The sequence below is a fragment of the Hyperoodon ampullatus genome (assembly GCF_949752795.1).
Source record: "Hyperoodon ampullatus genome assembly, chromosome: 1".
NCBI lineage: Eukaryota > Metazoa > Chordata > Mammalia > Artiodactyla > Ziphiidae > Hyperoodon > Hyperoodon ampullatus.
In genome coordinates this window covers 60,976,005-60,996,868 of record NC_136914.1, presented here as the reverse complement: position 1 = coordinate 60,996,868, position 20,864 = coordinate 60,976,005, and the positions used below count along the sequence as shown (strand labels likewise).

General features: G+C 52.1%; 1 protein-coding gene across 1 annotated transcript in view; it reads right to left on the bottom strand.

Annotated features, from left to right (window-relative positions):
• The window catches only part of LOC307057548 (cadherin-23-like), a gene marked incomplete at both ends in the record, with an annotated part of 199,415 nt that overhangs the window by 9,261 nt on the left and 169,290 nt on the right, over nucleotides 1–20,864 (bottom strand). The window contains 2 exons of the mRNA XM_079710714.1: nucleotides 15,560–15,796; nucleotides 17,498–17,610. Of these exons, the coding sequence (XP_079566840.1) occupies nucleotides 15,560–15,796; nucleotides 17,498–17,610 (350 nt within the window). The remainder of the gene's footprint in view (nucleotides 1–15,559; nucleotides 15,797–17,497; nucleotides 17,611–20,864) is intronic.

Sequence of the window (20,864 nt, the reverse complement as noted above, 5' to 3'; positions counted from 1 at the left end):
TCCTTGCCCCTCTCCCCACCCCTTCTGTCCCTGGGTGCTGAGTCCCAACTCCAGGGACCCAGCAAAGCCCATGTCAAGCAGGGGTAGCTCAGCTCTGCTGTCTCTTTCTCTTCTGTGTTCCAGGCCCGTCTGGTTCAGAGCCTTGGAGTGGGCCCCCTCTCAAGCCTGCATCATTGATGATGGGTACTGCCCCTGGTTGACCAGCTGTCCCAGTTTGCCTGAGACTGAGAGGGTTCCTGAGATGTGGGCTTAAAGTGTTAAAACCTTGGCAATCTCAGGCATATTAGGGTAATAGGTCCCCAACTCTACGATGAGAGTCTGAGAGCCCAGCAGCGGCCGGCTGGCACCACTGTCCAGGTGTGGAGGTCATGCGCTGGGTGTGGAAGACAAGGAGTCTAAGCATCTAGTTCCAACCACACCAGCCCCTGTGTCCCACAGGTGCTCCCCAAAGTCTGAGCTGACTTTGGAGGTTCAAACCCCCAAGCAGCTCATACACAGGAGCTGGTCCTTACCAATGAGGAGGGTGCACAGCTGACTAGAAGCTCTTGCTCAGCCTTGGTTACCATGGCTCTGGGTGGGTTCCGTCTGGGGGTCACAGGTGCCATCTATGTCCACTAGATACAGCAAAGCTAACTGTACCCACCCCTAGAGATGGAACCAGTCACTCTGGCCTCATTTCTATGCCCCAAGCAAATAGCCATTTCATCCAAATCTTTAGGCTACCCTGGACTTCTAGGGACCTGAGCAATCAGCCCAGTGGGTACTTACTGAAACAAAGTGGCTTCAGGGGGTACCTGTCAGGAGGGCTAGGCTCCCCTTAATAGTGCCCGTGGGTGTGGCTGAAGGGCAAGCTTTATGTGGGAAGCCCAGGGCTCAAAGGGACCTTTCCAGGCCCACACATGCAGAGACTGCTGCCCAGGCCAGAGGTACTGGACTGGTACCTCCACGAGCAAAGGGCAGAGGGACCATGTGAGATTCATGAGGCCCGAGCGCTTAATTCCAGAAAAATATGCTCCACCCCACAAGATCCCAAGGGAGCCAGGCCATGGCCCCCTCATCCTTTCCTCCCTCTCTCCTGCATGGGACCCTGTTTGAAGGCACCTGTCCTAAGTGGAAAGCTTAAGGATTTCTTCCTTGTGGCCCGGCCACCCAGCACGGGCGGCCACTTTTCTAACATTAAAGTCTGCCATTCTGGTCAGAATCTGCCAACTTGGACGTCACCCTCACACCTGGCTTCAATCCCCTTTCTCACTCCACTGGCAAACTCTGCACCGGAGTTTTGGCTGGGGTTGGGGCAGTGGGCGAAAGAAGTGTACTCAGAGCTGCAGGGAGGAGAGGCCAAAATGCAGGAAGAAAGGGTGTGCATCCCAGTCTGCCCCAAGGCCAGAATCTTCCTGTCCCTCCCTCCGGGGGCCCCTTCTGCAGAAGAGCACAAGGCCTGAGGGGCAGGGCCACAGCAGGAGGACAGGGAGCCTCGCTGGGCTGGCGGAGGGGGTGTCCAGCCTCTGCTTGCTGGCTGGGCCCTCTAGGGGCCTCGGCCTCGGAGCAGGGAGGGGCAGGGTGCAGAGCTGGGAGTGGGCCTTGCACTGAGCGGCCGCCTGGCTCTGTCCATTTACCATGCTAAAACGATTTCCCTGTTCCCACAGAGAGAGAAGTGTGGCAAGGCAAAGAAACCTACACGCCTTATGGAAATCAGGAGGGAGACTCTGCCTGCCTGCGCTAATCACACCACTTTATATTCCTCTGCCTCTCCAAGAGCGAGTCCACCTTCCCCATGCCTCTGGGTGGCAGGGAGGGGGCGGAGAGGGATCCCATTGCCTCAAGAGGCTTGGTGGAGAGGGGGCAGGTAGAACTCAAGACTATTTAGAGGCCATGAACCTGGGTGTCCTGGGAGCCAGAGGGGAGTGGGTGATTTCACCTCCTTCCTGCTCCTAGCCCTCTGCTGAGTGGAGCTGCCCAGACTTGGGGTCCCTTCCCTGAGAACAAAGGCACCACAAATGCCCTAAGGAAAGGGTCCTAGGCTGGGACAGGGCACTAGGCTCCAGGCAGATGGGTGACCATGCCTGATGACAGTGTCACTCAGCTGCCCTTGGGCATTCCGATGTCAAACCAGGGCACAGCTGCCCAGGTTTGCAAAGAGCCCTGCCTACATGACCCATGCCATGCCTTCCCAGGCACACAGGTATTGGCCACATAGTAACTGTGGTTAAGCAGACAAAGCAATACAGGCATGAGTGAATTACCTGCATGTATGTACCTGTGAATGTGCGGGTGTGAGAAGAAATCAGAAGATAAGAGACGGTGGGAAGGGGGGCAAGAGAGGGATGATCTGATTCAAAGAAAATCTAACAAAGATAAACAGAGAGAGACTCGGAGAGAGAACAGGCAAGGTTGCTGGAGGGCATTCAGATGAAGAACTAAGTTGAGGGAAAGATGAAACCAGGAGCCTGGCCATGCCCAGCAGAGTGGTGGCAGATGGTGACAGCTGCCATCTTTTCCTCCATCTAGCCACTTCCCTCGCCTGCCCTTTTGAGCTTCTGCCACTTCCACCTCTGGGATTGCAAACCCTAGCCTCACTCCAACCCTCATCTTTTTCACGGACCCCACATCCAGCCCCTGCCCATTTGTGCTATCTGCCCTCACCCTATCCTCTTTCTCCTTCTGTCCAGATTAATCAACCTAAAGCACACCTCTGAGGGTATCACTCGTACTCAAGAACTGTCGATGGCTCCTGACTGCCTGCTGAATTAGGTTCAAAGTCATTGTGGCATTCATGGCCCTACAGCCTACCCTTCTCCCTTATAGGAGGGTGGTATTATATATTTGTTGAATTAAATGACAGTGGAGAGAAGGATGGTGCTATCTGAGCATAAAAGTCCATCAGTGGTGCTATTTATGCTGGTACCTTTCACGTCATCTTTTTTGGGGGGATGCGGGGGGAAAGGTCTTCAATAATATAAATTTTTAGAAATTTTATAATTAACACGCAGTGAAATTGACATTTTGGGGTATACAGTTCTACGCATTTTAGAATATATAGTTTTCCTAAAAGCTATATATAGCTTTCCCCCATCACAAACAGGATGCAGAACAGGTCCACCCCCACCCCAAACTCCCTTGTGCTATCCCTTTCCAGTCACCCCTCTCTTACCCCTAACCCCTAGTAACCACTGATGGGTTCTTTGTCACTAGAGTTTTGTCTTTTGAGAATGTCATAGAATCACACAGGATGTCTGTCGCCTTTGAGACTGGCTGCTTTCACTCAGCAGAATGCCTTTCAGATCCATTCGATTCTCACTTCACCTTTGTGGTCTGCTTATTTAAGCACAGTCCCGTTCCTATAGGATGAGTTAGCATATCTGCACGGACTGCAGAGCTAGGGAAGGAAAGTCCCGCATCTCTCTAAGGGCTGGGCCAAGCCGGTGTACCAGGGAGGGCTTCGAAGGTGGGTGGGAGAAGAGGGTTAAGTGGATTTGAAAAAAAACCAAAAAAAAAAAACAAAAAAAAGCCTGGTGGACCTGCTCAGTAAATGTCAGTGGATGTGGACCTTCCCTAATGAGGGTAATTAAGAGTCCTTATGTTGAGAACAGAAAAGTAAATACAGATACGTAGGCTAATTGGGGACTACTGATAGATGTTCAGGCAGCTGCCTCCTCGACTCCCCACCACTGTCTCAGTCGTTGTCGCCCCACCACTGTCTCAACCGTTCTCCTGTCCTTCAGTGCTCCCTCTTGGCCCTCCGCCTCCCTCCGGGGTGGCTCCTTCTCAGTGTCTTTGCTGGTTCATCCTCATCTCCCCTAACATGAACACTGAGGTGCCCTCAGCCCCAGCCCTGCTCTCTGCTCTTACCCACACCCCTTTCCTTGGGTGAGCCTGGTTAGACCCACAGCTTTAACTACAATCCAGACGCTGGCAACGCTCCCATTTTCCCCTCCAGCCTGGACCCACATAGTATGGCTGGAGCCTCCTTGGCTTGAGAGGCTCCTGTCAGATTTCTAGGATCTCGGAGAGCCAGCTGAGGTCATGCTGGTGGCTTGAGATAGGCCACGGTAGGAGTATGTACACCATAGAGATCACAGGTGCTACATGTTAGGGTCCTTCAACCCCAGAGCCGCTTGTTGGGTGTTTACCAGCATACCCCCTCTGGCTTCCCGGCATTTCCACTTGAATGTCTAATGAGCATGTCAAACCTAACATGTTGAAAGCTAAGCCACGGATTCCACCTTCCCCTCACTGAAGCTACTGCTTCACTATCTCAGGAAGTAAGAACTCCAGTTTCCTAACTGCTCAAGTCAAACAGCTCGTGCAGTCATCCTCAAGGACCCCCATCACCCCAGCAAATCCTCTCCCTTCAAAACACGCCCAGGAGGTGACCACTCCCCACCCCTGCACACACCTCTCTGCCCACTTACAGCCCTCACCTCCTAGGAATGGTCCTGCCCTGCATTGTCTATGAACCCAGGCAGCCAGTGCATCCTTAAAGGTTTTTAATTGAGATAAAATTCATCATTTTAGCCATCTTAATGTGTACGATTCAGTGGTTTTGCGTGTATTCACCACATTGTACAACCACCACCTGTATCTAGTTCTAAAACATTTTTATCATCCCCAAAGGAAATCCTGTACCACGAGCAGTCCCTCCTCATTCCCTTTCCCTCCAGCCCCTGCGACCACTCATGTGCCTTCTGTCTCTATGGATCTGCCTGTTCTGGACATTTAATGTAAATGGAATCACCCGCTATGTGGCTTTTTGTGTCTGGCTTCTTTCACCTAGCATCCTGCTTTCTAGGTTCATCTGTGCTGCACCATGGATCAGAACTTCATTACTATAACAGTTGAATAATATTCCACTGTACGGAGATAGCACATTTGTTTATCTACTCATCAGATGGTGGGCATTTGGGTTGTTTCCAGAGACTGTCCTTTTGAAACTTTGGTCCGATCAAGTGCCTTGTTCCCTGCTCACTGTCTTCCTGCCTCCGAAAGCAGAGCCTCAAAAACAGCCAGGCCTGTCTGCCCTCCCCCAGCCCACGGGCCTCCTCGTGGCTTCCTCGACATGCAGGCACACTCCTGCCTCAGAGCCACCATGCCGGCTGCTCCCTCTGCCTGGAATGCTCTTCCTCCAAATAGCCACACAGCTCACCCGCCAGGTTCACTGAGGTCTCTCCTCAAACGTCATCTTATTGGAGAGACTTCCTCTAACCCCTTCCCCTCCCAAGCACTCTCTTAGGCCCATCACTCTGCTTTATATTTTCTCCATGGCTCTCATCACCACTTGACATAATATACATCGATTTGTTCCTTTAGCCTTCCACTGCTGGCACATACACTGCCCGAGGGCTGGACTTCGGCTGTGTGTTCACTTACGAACAGTGCCTAGAAGAGCATGTGGCACGCAGTAGGTGCTCAACAAATACGTGCTGAATAAATGAATGAACGACTGATTCCCGCCTCCCACGCAATGCAAGAGTCCCTCTAGGGCATCTCTTTCCTCCTGCCCCCGGCCTGCTCCCCTGCGTGCTTCACTAGCTGCTCGCTGTGTATCGCTGGCCCTGCTCTGTGACCTCACGTGGAAGGTTCCTCTCTGAATTCGTTGTGCTCAAGTGAGAAGAGCAGAGGTACCTTCTGCCTGTTGACATTAGGCTCAGGACCCTTGTCAGGACAAAGGAGAGGGACATACACTCTGCTCTGCACCGAAACATCCTTCCAACTTGGGATGTAAACCTATGACAACACCGATCTCGAAAACTTCTCTCACTCCCAATTCCTTTTTCAAATTCAATGGAGAAGCTAAGGTCTGGAGAGGAAGGAGGAAACATCTGCCCTAGGTCTTCACGGACAGAATGACAACACAGCCATGAAACCTTGCCTTGCATCGAATGCCTCCTACCCACCTCCCGGCCCATCCCTGCACCATTCTCCCCGCTCAGGGGACAGAGGCCGCAGGAGCCCAGAAAAGCAGGGGAGGAGGCTCCCCGGCCTCCTCGGTGCCCGGCCCTCCCCGTGGCTGCTCTGCAGGGCCCTGTGCTCCCTGTGCCTTGCTGATGAGGATGTTTCACAGCCCATGGTCACAGTGACGGGGTGGGATACACAGGCACAGCTTCAAGACGGGGATGAACAAGACACACCACCAGTTGCTGTTGGGGCCGTGACAGCAGGTGGCAAATGGGGCAGGCGGGGGAGTGTGGGAGTTAGAAACCACGTTCTAGGGTGAGGCTGGGCTCACCAGGGCCCATGGTGAAGGGGCACCAGAGTGGGCATGACCCAGCCAAGAGGCGATGGAGAGAGCATGAAGTTTGTTAGTTCTGTGTATGATCCGGGTGGGGGTCTCCAGGAGGACCAGACGCTGCTTTCAGGGAGCATGACCCGGAGGATAAAATGGTTCCCGGTACTTCCCATCCGTGCCAATGGGAGGTGGTGGGCGTGGGGAAGGGAGCTGGGTAAAAGGGGAGCAATCCCCCAGATCCAATATGGAAGATGACCTCCAGCCGCTGGAGGGGACTCTAGAGCCATGGGTACTTGGGTGGGGAGGGGTGAGGTATGGGCCCTGGCACTACAGCTTCCAAACAGGCCCTGCCTGCTTCACATCCCCACCAGGGCTACGGGGCCTGGTGTAAAAAGCATGCTAAGTAGATTTATGGTGAGACTAAATTAGGAGGTGTCTGAATCATGTCGAGGACACCCTCTGCTCCTCAGGGAGGTTGGAGCTTAGCATGCTGGGAGGAATCACACCACGGGATGCAGCCACACACAGAAAAATCCTAATAATCATCATCGTCATAATAAGAACCTCAGCCAAGGCAACTGGGGAGAAATTAATGGGAAAAAGCACCGATGGGGCTGCCCTACTCTCCCTGGCTTTCCTTCCAGGGCGGCTTTGCTTTGAAGTCAAAAGATATTTTCCTGGTGAGCCTAAATCTTGAGGGAGGAACCCTAGAAATATGTATTGAAGCTGTGACATGGCAGAGGTCTTGCAGACAGACCCCTGCCCACAGCCAGGGCAGAGGCGGGGAACAAATGTGCAGAGCGGTGCTCACCCAGGCACCACGGATCCCAGGTCCCAGCTATGCTGACTGTGCTTTGGGTGGACGCTTAACCCCTGCTTTGCAACAGAACCACCAGAAAACCTTTCAGAAATAGGAGTAGCCAGGATGGGCACCTGGCTGGGGGCAGAGGGGTTAGGCAATGTGCCTTGCCTTGGTCGTTCCCGGGGCCAGACCCCCCCATCCTCTACCTCCTCTCTGCTTTACTTCAGTGATGAAGTCACAAGCTGGGTGGGAGGTACAGAATGTTGGAGGCATTCCATCTACTTCCCTCACACTCCCCGGGGGGATTCAGTGGGAGGGGGGTCATTTCCAGCCAGATCCTAGTTATCTCCCTAATGGAGGGGAAAGAAGGGCCTGGATGATCGGATAATCACACATCCACAGGGAGCAGAAACCTACATCTGCCTCCACAGATGCCCTCCCCTCTCTCCCTCATCTCTCATCACTGCTTCTAGAGTTTGGTTTCTAGTTCAAATTGCTTTGGAAAATAGGAAAGCAGAGGTCCATGTCTTGGGTCACATCAGCAGGTAGGGAGAGTTTAGGGCAGCTGGGATCACTCCCTAGGGTGCCAGGGATGTATATTTCCTGTGCCTCTACTGCCAAGTAGATGTTGGTAGGTGGATTTATGGGGCCCAGTTGAACAGTGGCCTGGAGGGTCCAGAGCCGGAAAATGGACCCTCAGCTGAATGTCTGACATGGAGAAAGTGGCCTCCCTGTTCTCACCCCACCTCACCCCAAATGGATGTGCAGCTCAGGATGGCAACTCTGAGAACCACTGGAAGGTCAGCCTTAGCGCAAAAGCCCAAGGAGGGAGTCCGGCTGAAGGGGGGCAGTTAGTGAGGACAGGGATTAAGGAGGAGTCTTCCAACTTTTTCGTGCCGTGGACCCTCTAACAGTCTAGTAAACCCCACAGACCCCCTTAAGAGAATAACATTTTAATTGCATAAAATAAAACACACGGGACCACAATGTCAATTAATTATCTTGAAATACAGCTATCAAAGCATTTAAAAAGGGTGTTATAGTAGAATTATGTGCTTCTTAATGCATAAAACAATGAGATTTGGCAGCAGGTCTAATATACACTGTAATTTCAAAGTAGTGATGCGTGTAAATGATATTTTGAGATCCCTGTGACACCTGTAATGCGATATGAAAATATCTGAGATTTCTCTTGGGCTCAGAGTCACAGGTACTACCAAGGCCGCTGTGGTTTGTTTCTATTTCATAATTAAAGGGAGTGCAAAAGTTCAGGTAGAGGTTAGCAGAAATAAAGATGCAGATTTTTCTCCATTCAGGGTCAAAGATGCCTTGGCGAGTCAGTGGGCTCCCATCCTGGATTAAGAACCTCTGGACTAAAAGGACGCCTGGGAGGGGCCTATGGGGCCGGCACCACAACCTTGCAGGGCTGTGTGGGGAGAAGGGCCAGAGGAACTGCAGGCTGGACGGACTGACTAACAGGAACAAATGCGAAAATGAATTTAAATAAATACAAGGTTGCGGGCTGGGCTCCCTGACAGGCCTGGAACACATGTGGAATGGAAAATGAGGGTGATGGATAAAAATAAAGCCAAGATTAACAGGAGAACAAGAGCAACCTCCCCTTCTCACTGCCCCCTCATCCCTACAAATAAAACCAATATTCTGGAATATGGCCTTTTCTCCCTGTCATTTGCTTTCTTTTACTTATCTGTTTGGTGATGTTTTCTCCTTGGGGAGGTGGGTAATTCCGTTTGTTTGTTTTTTTTCCCAATGCCCCTCAGACAAATGAATAGTGTCATCTCCTGCCTGAAATAGGAATTAGCTCCTGCCAGATGTGTTCTCACCTCTGTGGTGCAGCCGCCCCCAATGCCTCACCTCCCCCTCGCCTTCCCACCAGCCATGCTGGAGGTGGGAGACCCACCTGCTTGGTGGGACCAAACCTCTGAAAATGGGGAGTCATGGCTGTAAGTAGGGAGATGAGCAAGAGGCACAGGAGTGTTTCAAGCCAAGCTCTGAGACCCACCGGCTGTGTGACCTTGGGGAAGCCTCTTAACCTCTCTGAACCTCAACTTCGTTTTCCCTAGAAAGGACACAATAATACACGTATCTTCCAGGGCTGGGATTAAGAATCGTTAGGATTTAAAGAGTGCTTTTTATGGGCCAGGCACTGTTCTAAATACGCATATTGACCCATTTAATCCTCATAATAGCTCTATGAGCTAAGCATTATTACTGCCTCCATTTTGGATCAGAGAGGATAAATGAGTCCCCTAAGGTTACACAGAACAAAAGTGGCAGCGCCAGGATTTGAACCCAGGCAGTCTGGCTTCAAAGGCCTTATTTGTAACCACTCTAGCTGGCTCTTTCTTCCTAACCCATGAAGGGCCAGGCTGCCCCAGGTGGTATCTAATAAAAAAGCACGTGGGTGGGCAGGGAGAGGCTGGGGGCAGGGCATGAGGCCCACAGCGGTGCCAGGCCCCTCTGCCCAAAGAGGGGAGCAGAAGTGGCTGAAGCAAGTTCAGCGGGGGAGGATGGGCCAATGTCGGGGTTTGGTTAGCGTTAGGGTTAGGGAAGCTTCAGGCAGTGCCCTCCCCCTTCCCACCCAGGTCCTCTTGGACAAAAAGAGTGTTGGGATTTATAGTCTTCAGGCTGACTGCTCCAACCCATGGTTTCCCAGCGGTGGCCACTGAGGCACAGAGTGGGGACATGACTTGCCTGGAATCCCTCTGTGAGTGAGGGGTGGGACAGGGCTTCCCTGCTCGCTCCACCACCATCTTCTCCAGGAGCTCCGGACAGGTCTGGTAGCAGAGTGCTATAGTCAGAGTTCAAAACCCTGGGTCGATCTGAACACGGGAGAGCCTCAGTCACAAAGGCTGAAGACAGCCACTCAGTGTCCTCCTGAGAAGCGTTCTGAAGGCAGTTTCTAGCGGACTTTTTAGGTTTCATTGTAAGGGGCCTGGCGTTCTCTGGCTTCTTGCAAACACCTTAAGAGGAAATTGGCTATAGGGCAGGAGAGCCTCAAGTCAGATGCTAGGAAGCACCTGCCGGCTGGAACAGGTGGTCAAGGGAGGTGGGAGGGTTTTCTGTGTGGGAGACTTCGCTGCGTTTCCCTGCTTCCACCCATGGCCCCTGACAGCCCATTTTTAACACAGCCATCGGGGGCTCCTAAAGAAAGATGACTCAGAACACATCAGCTGGCTCCCGTTGGGGCTCACAGTCACAGAAGAACACCTCCCCGTGGCTGGCAGGCCTGGCACCATAACGTTAGTTGAGTGAATGAATGCATCATCCCCCACCTGTGTACATTTCAATATAGTCCCTCACAGAGCCAGGGGGCAGCGGGCGGCCGGCAAATTAATGAGGTCTGAAGGCCATTCTGTAATGACTGCAATTCCCAGAATAGGGCAGAACCGGGCAGCAGAGGCTTCTCTGGGGGGATATTGGCACCCCACTCTCCACTCCGACCCTTCTCCTCCGCAAACATATTCTTAAGGACAGCAGCAAATCTGTTCTGAGAAGCTGTGGGTCAGAAGTAAAGTGGATCAAATGCTCCCAACTCCTGAGAATAAAGGTAGGATATAACACGGATGGTATTTCCCCTGATGAGCATGTGAGAGGAACTGTCCATTTTTAGCCCAGTCAACTGGGCAGGGTCGTGCATAGTACAGAAACAGTATTTAACAACAATCCCCTTTGCTGGGATTTGTAAAGCAGACAGAGGCACGGATGGGCTTCCACACTCCCTGCCTCTGGCCCCCGACCCTTCGGAGGCAGGAGGCAGATAATCCACTTGCAACTAAGTAGAAGAGTGGCTTTTTAGGACAACTGAACAGAAACTGCCAACCCTCCCAATCAGTGCAGATGGGAAAACATGACAGCCTGTGGCTGGCTCAGCTGTAGGTAGGACTGAGGAGGGCTGCAGGCAAGATCAGGAGAGGAAACGTTGACCAAACTGGGGAAAATGCAAAGATCATGTTGAGGGCAAGGGGCTGGGTAAGGATATGGTAGGGATGCAAGTGGGTGAGTGTGTAGCTACTCCCTGTGGCTTCCGAGAACAGCAGCGAGGAGGAGACGAGAGAGAATGCCCAGCAGCCGAGCTGGGGGAATGAGGCTGCCGAGGCCTTTCATTTGAAACTCAGAGATGAGCTCCCATACCAAGGCTGACTCCTGGGGCCTTTGCCTTGAGATTCTTTGGATGTGATTTGCATTACAACCATCTATTTGCATCTCAACTGTCAGTACAAATGGATGGTTGTTGGTTTCAGCCCACCCTGTCCCTTTCTCCTCTGGCTTCTGTAAGTTTTCTATAGCCGGGCAAAGAGGAAGAAATTACTCAGCGAGACTTGACAAAAGGGATGCAGTCCTTGGGACAGAGAAAGGGCCTCTTTCATGCACCTTTGTTGTCTTGAAGTGTCTGGCAGAGCCTGAGGTTCAGTGAGAGGCTGAGTAGAATCTTGGATGTGGAAGGGATGGCAGGCATTATCTAGGCTTTGTGAATTAGATTAGCATCCTTATTAGGAAAGACTGCCACAAAGGGCCGACTGAGAGGTTAAACTGCTTCCTCCTTCCCTTCCTGTTTTCCATCAGCACCCTCTGCTGCCCCACAGTGGACCTTTGAGGTCACCTTCCTACACAAACTCAGCCGGATTTAGGCTTCAGCATAAGGGTACTGACTGATGATCTAGTTTGGATAAAGCCCTGGGCCACCTCATTGCTTCTTTTATCATTTAATCATGTTTTTAACTCAACCAAAATAAACTTCTGCGTGCCCCCCAAGTGCCAGGCAGAGTATGAAGCACTGGGTTACACTGGTGAGCAAAAGCAGACCCGCTCCTACCTGTGGGTCATTTAGCCTAATGGGAAGACAGGTACTCTTGAGACCACCACACTAATAACTGCAAAATCACACTCATGATGAGTGCAAGGGAGAATCACATGTTCTAGAGAATCTACAACAAAGGGATCTGACCTCTCCTCATGCGCCCTTCCCTTCTCCAAATCTGCTCAATAAACATTTTCCTGCCATAGCTAGCAAATCCAGAGTCACTTTCAACCCAGACACAAATCCCAACAGATGGAGTCTCCCCTCAGAAAGAGGTCGGAAAAATGACAATTTAAAAAAATCGTTTACAACAGCTCTTGAGTCCTCTTTGAGGTTCTCTGATTTTTCCCAGACATTGGACACTTGGGCAATGCGTCAAGTGCCTGTGGCTGCTGTCTTTTGTTCCTGTTGGTGATGTGGCTGAACACTCCACCTTGGGAACCTGGGACCTGGCCATCAGCACCCAAGACTAGGCTTTGGGAGCATTTACCTGGCCAGATCTGAATCCCTCCAGAGTTTTGGAGAGTGGAGAAGAGATGGGAGATACAAAAGAGCAGGGCAACTGAGAAAGCAATTTCTCTCTCTCTCTTATTTAGGAACCAGCCCAGGACCACATCTGGGGTGGTTTGGGTGCTGCCCTATGGGGAGACAGGAAGATGGTCCAGGTGACCTTAGGGTGGGATAGCCTGGGCTGCCTCTCCTCCTCTCTCTGCACCTCACTGTGCCCTGGAGAAGTGGGACCCTGTGAGAAGGAGGCCAGTCCTCTACTGTCAGAGACACTGGCCAAAGCCCAGGGGAAAGCAACTGAGTGGTCCCTGGTGGTGCTGAGCATCCCGTTCACAGTGGGCGTGCTGATGGCTGTGTCTGAGTGGGGAGGGGCTACTGGGGCGGGCTGGATCCAGATGCCCCTCAGCATGCCTGCAGATGCTTCAGACAGGCTTCCCACAAAGGGAGCCTGAGGTAAAACCCAAGAGGTCAGAGTAACTTTGAGATCCCTCAACAAGTTGCAGGGCCCTGGGAATTCTGGCCCTGCCGGTGGTGATGTCCCTGGACCCATCTGGTTAACATCCGTGTGTGGCAGGCACCATGCTAAGTCCTATACACGTATCATCTGAGCGCCTCCTCTCCACATACCTTGTTGATACCCTTTGTGGCAGAGACACAACTATTTGGCTGCTTCCCCACATTCCCCAGCCTTCAGGCAGTGAGGTGGGGGCACCTAACTAGTTCCAGCTGATGGGCCCTGAGTAGAGGTCACACTTCTGGGATGAAGCGTAGAAGAGCTGGTGATTAACCCTTTAGCTGCCTCCCGCTTCCTGCAGCAACTGCGATCATGCAGAGTGTACACCTGAGTGACCACACAGAGGAGGGTCTCCCTGCCCACCCTTGCCGGATAAGTAGTCCAAGTGAGAAATAAACTGCTCTTTCAGGGTTAATTCGTTCCTGCGATAGAAACTGACTTATACATAGTCTTTTTATTTCTTTTTTACACAGATGAGCAAAGTGAGGCTTAGAAAGGGTTGTGACTCACCCAAGGTCACAGAGCTAATAAATGGCAAGGCTGGCCTTGAACACAGGCCTCGGCTGATTCCTTGGCTTGGCATTCAAGGCCCCCCGAGGCCTATGTCCCAGACCACCTTGCCAGCAGCCCACTGCACAATCCCTGATCAGTTGCACGGGTTACTGCCTGTTCCCTCCATCTACTTACAGGTTTCTCCCTCCGGTCCTCCCTGTGGGCCACAGCCTGGCCCCCACCACCCCTCCTGAGGACCCTTTCACCATCTGATTTATACCCCAAGGCTCAGCCCTAGTCCCCCTCTCACCATAGAGTCTTTCCCGATCCTCCCAGCCCCTACTTCCCCCTTCCTCAGCTGAGCTCTGGAGCCTCACTGCCTATAGTCACTGGACCCTGGACCCACGCTGCTTCCAGTGTCTCTCTTCCCTTGGGCATTATTATCAGCCTTAAACTTAGGATGGGATTTTCTTCTGAGGTTCTCATTCACACAGCGGTCTCCAAAGGGGGACCTGCACTCCCAGGGGATATAAGATGATCCACTGGGGTGTGAGAAAATGTTAGAATCTGTTTTTATACTTGTTTGTCTCCACCGTTTAAACTTTCCACATTATTGTATATGTTTTAAAATTACATATTACATTTGCATAAACACATTTGGCCCCATGGGGCAGGGACCATGGATTCCACTTCCTGGACTCCCTGAAGTGGCCAAATATAGCTGCTTGTAAACAGTAGATGCGGACTTCCCTGGTGGCACAGTGGTTAAGAATCCACCTGCCAATGCAGGGGACACGGGTTCGATCCCTGGTCCGGGAAGATCCCACATGCTGCGGAGCAACTAAGCCTGTGTGCCACAACTACTGAAGCCCGCGCGCCTAAAGCCCGCGCGCCACAACTGAGCCCACGTGCCACAACTACTGAAGCCCGCGTACGTAGAGCCCATGCTCCACAACAAGAGAAGCCACCGCAATGGGAAGCCCATGCACCACAACGAAGAGTAGCCCCTGCTCGCCACAACTAGAGAAAGCCCTCCCGCGGCAACGAAGACCCAACGCAGCCAAAAATAAAAAATAAATAAATTAAAAAAAAAAAAACAGTAGATGCTCAGTACATACTTCAATTACCTCAGACAGATAGGTATGGAAAGACTTAGCAGGAGATGGAGGCATGTGTGCATGTACATATGTGTACACACGTGAACAGAAACGTGACTGTGCACGTACACACACACACACACACACACACACACACACACACACAGGCCAACTTGCCCTTGTGAACCTGAGTCCCTGGGGGGACTGTGTCCAGTTGAGAGAAGCTGACAGGAGACAGGAGAGGGGCCAGGAAGTGAAGAAGAACCAGGCCTGGAGCAAGGCCATTCGGCCACATGTGAGGAGTAATTGCAGAGAACACCTCGGGCGGGAAAACCTAATGGAATTCCTGAGCAGAGTGGGCCAGGGGAGCAGCGGTAATAAATAGAAATCCTATTAAGGTTGTGACTGCTGACGGGCAAGGGAGGTAGGGCGAGTGGAGGGGCGGGTTGAAGGCGGGCTGAGAGGGTCCTGAAGGCATGGAAGCTGCCCCATCCAGGCCCGGTCCTTGGCTTAATGACACAGGGCATAGCTAGGCTCAAGGGAGCTGCAGCCCTGCCGGAGCCTCCTCCCTCCTGTCCCTCTTGAGCTCTCTCTCACTCATGGCCCATGTCCCTCCCTCTTAAGATTGGCCTCAGCCTGGCTGGCCCTTGGGCAAGGGGATACAGGTGTCCTGGACCCCCTGGAGTCTCTGTATGGCCTGGGATCCTCTGGAAGGCACTTACACTCCTTGCAAGGAAAAGGCAGGGTCAGTATTACCCCCAAAGCAGGAATAAGACTTTTCCAAAGTCAGCATTTATACAAGAGCCTCTACCTTTTACACTTTATATTTTTTGTGTGTATGTTTTAAAGTGTACATACTAGGTTAGTATGATGATCATGGATATACATTTCTGAATATAGAACTATACATTGGAGGTGTGTGCTCAAACAGTGTTTACAGGGTGTAGGGGGGTTGGTCCAAAAGTTTAGAGACTACTAACGTTTGCAGTCTTATTTATCCTCAGAATGTAGCAGGGGAGGCTGCAGCAATGTTTGTTTCTATTTTATAGATGGGGACCTGGGAGCCCAGTGATCCCTGGCATCCCTTCCAGGGTTGCACAGCCCGGGCCGGGTGCTGGGCCGGATGGCCATGCGTTCTGGGACTCACCTCGTCCTTGTCCACCACCTGGATAAAGAGGGGGAGGGCAAAGCCGACCTGTGCCAGCTCAGTGATGGCCACGCTGTACTCGGAGCTGTTGAACTCTGGGGCATTGTCATTGATGTCAATCACCAGGATGTTGAAGGTTGTGGTCACTGTGGCATCAGATGGGGTGCGGTCATCATTCAGCTCTGTGCCCTGCAGATAGAGGAATAAACACCCCAGGGATGAAGGTGGCCATAGTCACAATAAAAGGCATCATTTACCAGGGCTTTCTCAATGCTGAGCACTGCACTTTATGTGAATTATCCCATCTAATCCTCACCATAACCCCAGGAGGAAGATTCTATCATTAGCATCCCTGTTTTACTGATCTCCATTACCAATGGGGAAACTGAAGCTCAGAGAGGTTAAGTAACTTGTACAAGGACACACAGACAGAGAAAGTATCAAACTCAGGCAGTGGGATTCTAGAACCAAGGGGATGAGGTGGGGTGGGGAAGACAAGATAGATTTAGGGGTCCATCTAGGGGCAAAGGGAGAGTCTTTATTCATTTGGCAAATGATGAAACCAAGGCCAAGAACATTTGTGCCAGCAGATAATTGAGAATTAATTCAGCATCTGCTATGGACTAAACACTGTGCTAGGCAACGTGAAGGTCTGGGTTGGACTTGGAAATAGATGGACTCAGACACCTGGGCACCCAGTCTCTGGGCCAGAGTCCTTGGGCCACAAAATACCCATTCCCAGTCCCACCCCAACCTTTTGAACCAGAATCTCTGGGCAAGAGGCCCAGGACTAGGTATCTTTTACCAGCTCCCCAGGGGATTTGGATTCACAGCCAAGTGTGGGAACTCATCCTTATATTTTATATAAAGATGGAAAAGCTGAGCTCAGGGTTGCACAGTGAGTTGGCGCTGGGACTAGGGAGCAGCTCTCTCTATTGGAACTGCCTGCCTCCGTAGGAAGGGAGCAGAGACAGGAGGGGAGGCTGGGAGGGGGCCTCGGGCTTGGCTCCGGATGGGGGAAAGGCCGTGTTAGCTTGCCCTTCCCCGCTGGCCCGCATGTGCACATCTGGGTAGAGAGGACAGAGCCAGTGGGCGAGTCAGGGCTAATCAATCCATCGCTGTCACAGGCCTTCTCAAGGTCAAGGAGAGCAATGAAGGGCCAGGCTGCACCATCCTTCCCATACCAATGGAAGGGCCTCCTTCCCAGAGCCCCTCTCCTCAGTCTTTGTACCACCCCCTCCTCTCAATCGAAGGCTGGGGCTGGGGAGGACCCCTGTGGCCCAGGCAGCATCTGTACCCTAAACGGGTTTCCCAGGGAATGCCTCAGCAAGTTATTGATTTTAATTAAAACCAATCATGAGTGGCAGGGGGCTGCAGGGGGCAGGGGGCTATGGCTCCATCACACTTTCCGGGGTGGGGACCACCACAGCTTCTGACCCCTGCCCGCTGCATTGCTGTTTCCTAACCAGGCAATAGCCCCAGGGAAGCCACAAGAATTAGAAATGGGAGAAAACCCCAGAAATGAGGTAAACCTAAGAATCGGAGTTGGCTATATTAGAACTTGAAATCATGGGATAATAGAGAGGACCACGGGGTGTGCACACACTTGTGCCTCCTCACCCCTGAAATGGGGATGAAAGTTGCAATCCTCTGCAGTTGTTGATAAGGGCTGAGAAATGCCCAGCAGAGGGCCCCTGACAAGGCCCACATCTGACAAGCGTTGGACCTTCCCGACAGGGGCCCTGGGCACAAGCCCCGGGAATCAGTGCAGGGTAAGGGAACAGAAGTGACCCACCTCCTGGACCCTCCGCCTGGGCACCGCTGGAGGCTGGCACCACCGTGTGGGAATCCCCTCTATCCATGATGGAGCTGCCCAGCGCCCACTCTCACCTTCACAGTCAGGATGAAGCCATGGCTGTACAGGGGGTTCTCCCGGTCCAGCAGGCCGTTCAAGGTCAGCGCCCCACTGATGTAATCCAGGGCAAAGATGCTGTTGGTATTCCCTGCAAGAGGGAGAAGAATTCAGGGTGTGACTGGGGCCCAGGGCAGGTGGACATGGGGCTGGGGCCAGGGCTCCTCTCTGGACATTAAGGACTAATCAATAACTTAAAATGAGAGCTGGTTCCAGAAGTAGGGCCGAGAACTCTGGGGTACAAAGGAGCACATAGCCCAGGCAGCAGATGGCCCTGAATCACAGGATGAGAACATTATGCCCATTCAATCTGCCCCAAGGCTCTCTTACTGAGTCAAGGAGAAAGTCTTGGTTTGGTGCTTATATGTCTTTAACAGCCTGTCTAACACTTGCTTCTTTTCCTTTTTAACCGAGAGAGAGCAGGCTTCAGGCTCAGAGCCTTTCAAAGGGAGTAGTAGTATCCAGTGAGGACTCAGTGACTGCTATGTCTGAATATTTGTGCCCCCCCAGAATTCATACGGTGAAATCCTAACCTCCAAAGGTGATGGCATTAGCAGGTGGGGCTTTTGGGCTTAGGTCATGAGGGTGAACCCATCCTGAACGGGATTTGTCTCTTATAAAAGAGACCCCACAGAGCTCCCTTGCCCCTTCCACCATATGAGGATTCAGCAAAAAGGCGCCACCTGAACCAGGAGGAGGGCCGTCACCCGACCGTGCTGACACCCTCATCTTGGACTTCCAGCCTCCAGAACTGTGAGAAACAAATTTCTACTGTGTATAACCCACCTAGTCTGTGGTATTTTGTTATGGCAGCCACAGTGGACTAAGGCATTAGCCTTGTTTTGTTTCCCTTGTGCTTATTTTTATGGTCATTTCCTATTCCATTCTGTTCTTTCTAGTCTGTTCTATTTTACTCTACTTTTCTATATGGCAGTGATATAAAGTTTCCTTTTATGATAAATATAAGTTAAAAACAAAATTCAATTTTAGAAGTATTTAAGTATTTATTAAAATTTAAAATATGTATTTAAAGTACTGGCAAAAATCACGCACAAATGGCACTGGCTCAAATGTACCCCACCCCTCTCTTACCCACCAGCTTTGTCTTATGCTGCCCCACAGGTACCTGGCCCTCACAGTGGCTTCCGCAGGTTCCCCGGATCCATTCCTGCCTCCTGTCTTCCTCCCACCCAGTGCCAGCCCCTCCTCCTCTTGCTCCGGGAAGATGGTCCTAATCTCTCTCACTTACCCCTCCGGCCCTACAGGCAGTAGCTGCTGCTCTGTTTGTTCCCCAGTTGCTTCCTGTGTGTTAATGTGCTCCTTTCACCCAGCCTAAGAGTCTGCTGAAGATGGGGGGCTTTCACGACCGTTCCTCAAGGTACCTGGACAATGCTGGGCACACAGTGGCAAGCATGCTCCTGAAGGATGGCGGCTTCCAGCCCACCTGGGCCCCCATACTTGCCCTTGTGCCCTTCTCATCAGGCTGTGTGTTCACTGGGAAACCCTCAATTCCACTCCCCTCTCCTCCTCATTAACCAGTGTGTTGGTTCATTCAAATACTCGCTCGCTCACTGCCATTCATTCACATATTCAGCAGTCCCCTGGACGGGTTGTCCTAAGGCCAGGCCCTGTGCTTGGCGCTGTGGGGGACGCAGAGGTCACTCTGCCGGGATTTTTTGACGCTGAAGCACTGACAGCCTCGTAAGGGAGCTCTGACACCCACAAGAATCAGCATCTCAGTTCACAGCAGGGAGAGGCTGTTCACACACAGGAGGGCTCAAAGAAGGACAGCTTCATGGAGGAGGTGACATTAATTCCTTACACCACTGTCTAGCTGTGTGACCTTGGGCAACTTATCTAACCACTTTGCTTCCTGGTCTCTTCATTTGTGAAATGAGGAGAATAATGGATCTATCTCATAGGGTTATGAGAATTAAATGAATGAGAAAAAATATATACACAGGTACAGGCTTCGAAAGGTTCCCGGCACAAAGTAGGTACTTCATACATGTTGTTGGAGCTGGACCCTGGAAGACAGGCGGGATTGGGGAAGGGGGTGGAGGGACACGGATTCCATAGGCGGGAACTAACATCCAAGCCTCCAACACACAAGGTGGACACCAGGATCGCCCATGGAAGCTGCTGTATCTCCCTGCTCCGCCCCTTCCCCGGCTCTAAAGGGATCCGCACACAGGCTCATATCCTCTCTCGGATTAACTAGGGCAAAAGAAGAGGGGAGACAACGTCCTTCTCTAACTTTAGACTCTGAGGCAGGGGCCGTTCTCAGCTCCTCTGTGCTGGCCGGCAAGGTGGTCCACTCCCAGCCCACGGCAGAGGTTGTCTGAGGCAGGGGAGAGACGGCTGCTGACAGCAGAGCCCGGCCGGGTCTCACGTCACTCTCCGAGTGTGGGCTTTGGAGACTCTGACCTGGGCCAGGCCAGGGAGGGGACGTCACTCCAGCCTCCACCTTTCCTAAGCCTGTGTCCTGCGGCCTGGGTACCCTCCTGCGGGCTTTTGTACAGCTGCCCTTGTGTAGTGGGGAGGAAAGAATTGCAAGGAGGCATACACAGGCATGAATATAAAGGAGTTTTTTAAGCTAGGAATTCTGCTGCTGGGGAAACAAGAGGACATGTGCTTTCATCTGCTCATCATTAGCTAATCCATGCAGCAAACAATTATTGAGCTCCTACAGTGTACCTGGGACACCTTCCGGTGGAAGATGTGGCCCTCAACCAGGTATTCCCGTGACAGGGTGATCAGTGCTGAGGTGGCTGAAGCATGGGCAGCGCAGGGTGCTTTAGGGGCTGGGTCCTCGGAGCCCCTAAATGCTGAGCTGCACGGCTGCCCTGAGGCAAGACCTCCAGCCTCTTGCCTCTCACACCCTCTTCCCCACCACACACACAGGCATGGGCCCCGCCTCCTCAGCGCCCCTGTCCGGCATCCCATCATTCCAGAGTTTCATATAAATTTATTCTTCCCAATAAAGGAAGCTATCAATGTTTACATGTGATTCAACTTTTATCTTTGCCAGTGTTTTCCTATAAATCATTCACAAACCAGAAGCCTCTTGTCGAACGATGGGCTGTGGTTTTCAGTTTGGAAAATAAGGGTATCACCCCTGGCAAACTCAGTTGGGTCCCGCACTCAGCACCTTTGCCCTACTCATGGCCACACTGCCCATTCCCAACTCCGAGTCTGTCCCCAGCACATAAAATACCCCTCTCCCAGCCTAGGCACCTTCTCCAACCAACCTGCAGGCAAATACCCCTCAACTGGTACAAATTCAAACTCAAGGACCCTGCCCCCAACACACATACACGCCTGTGCTTGCACGCGCGCGCACAC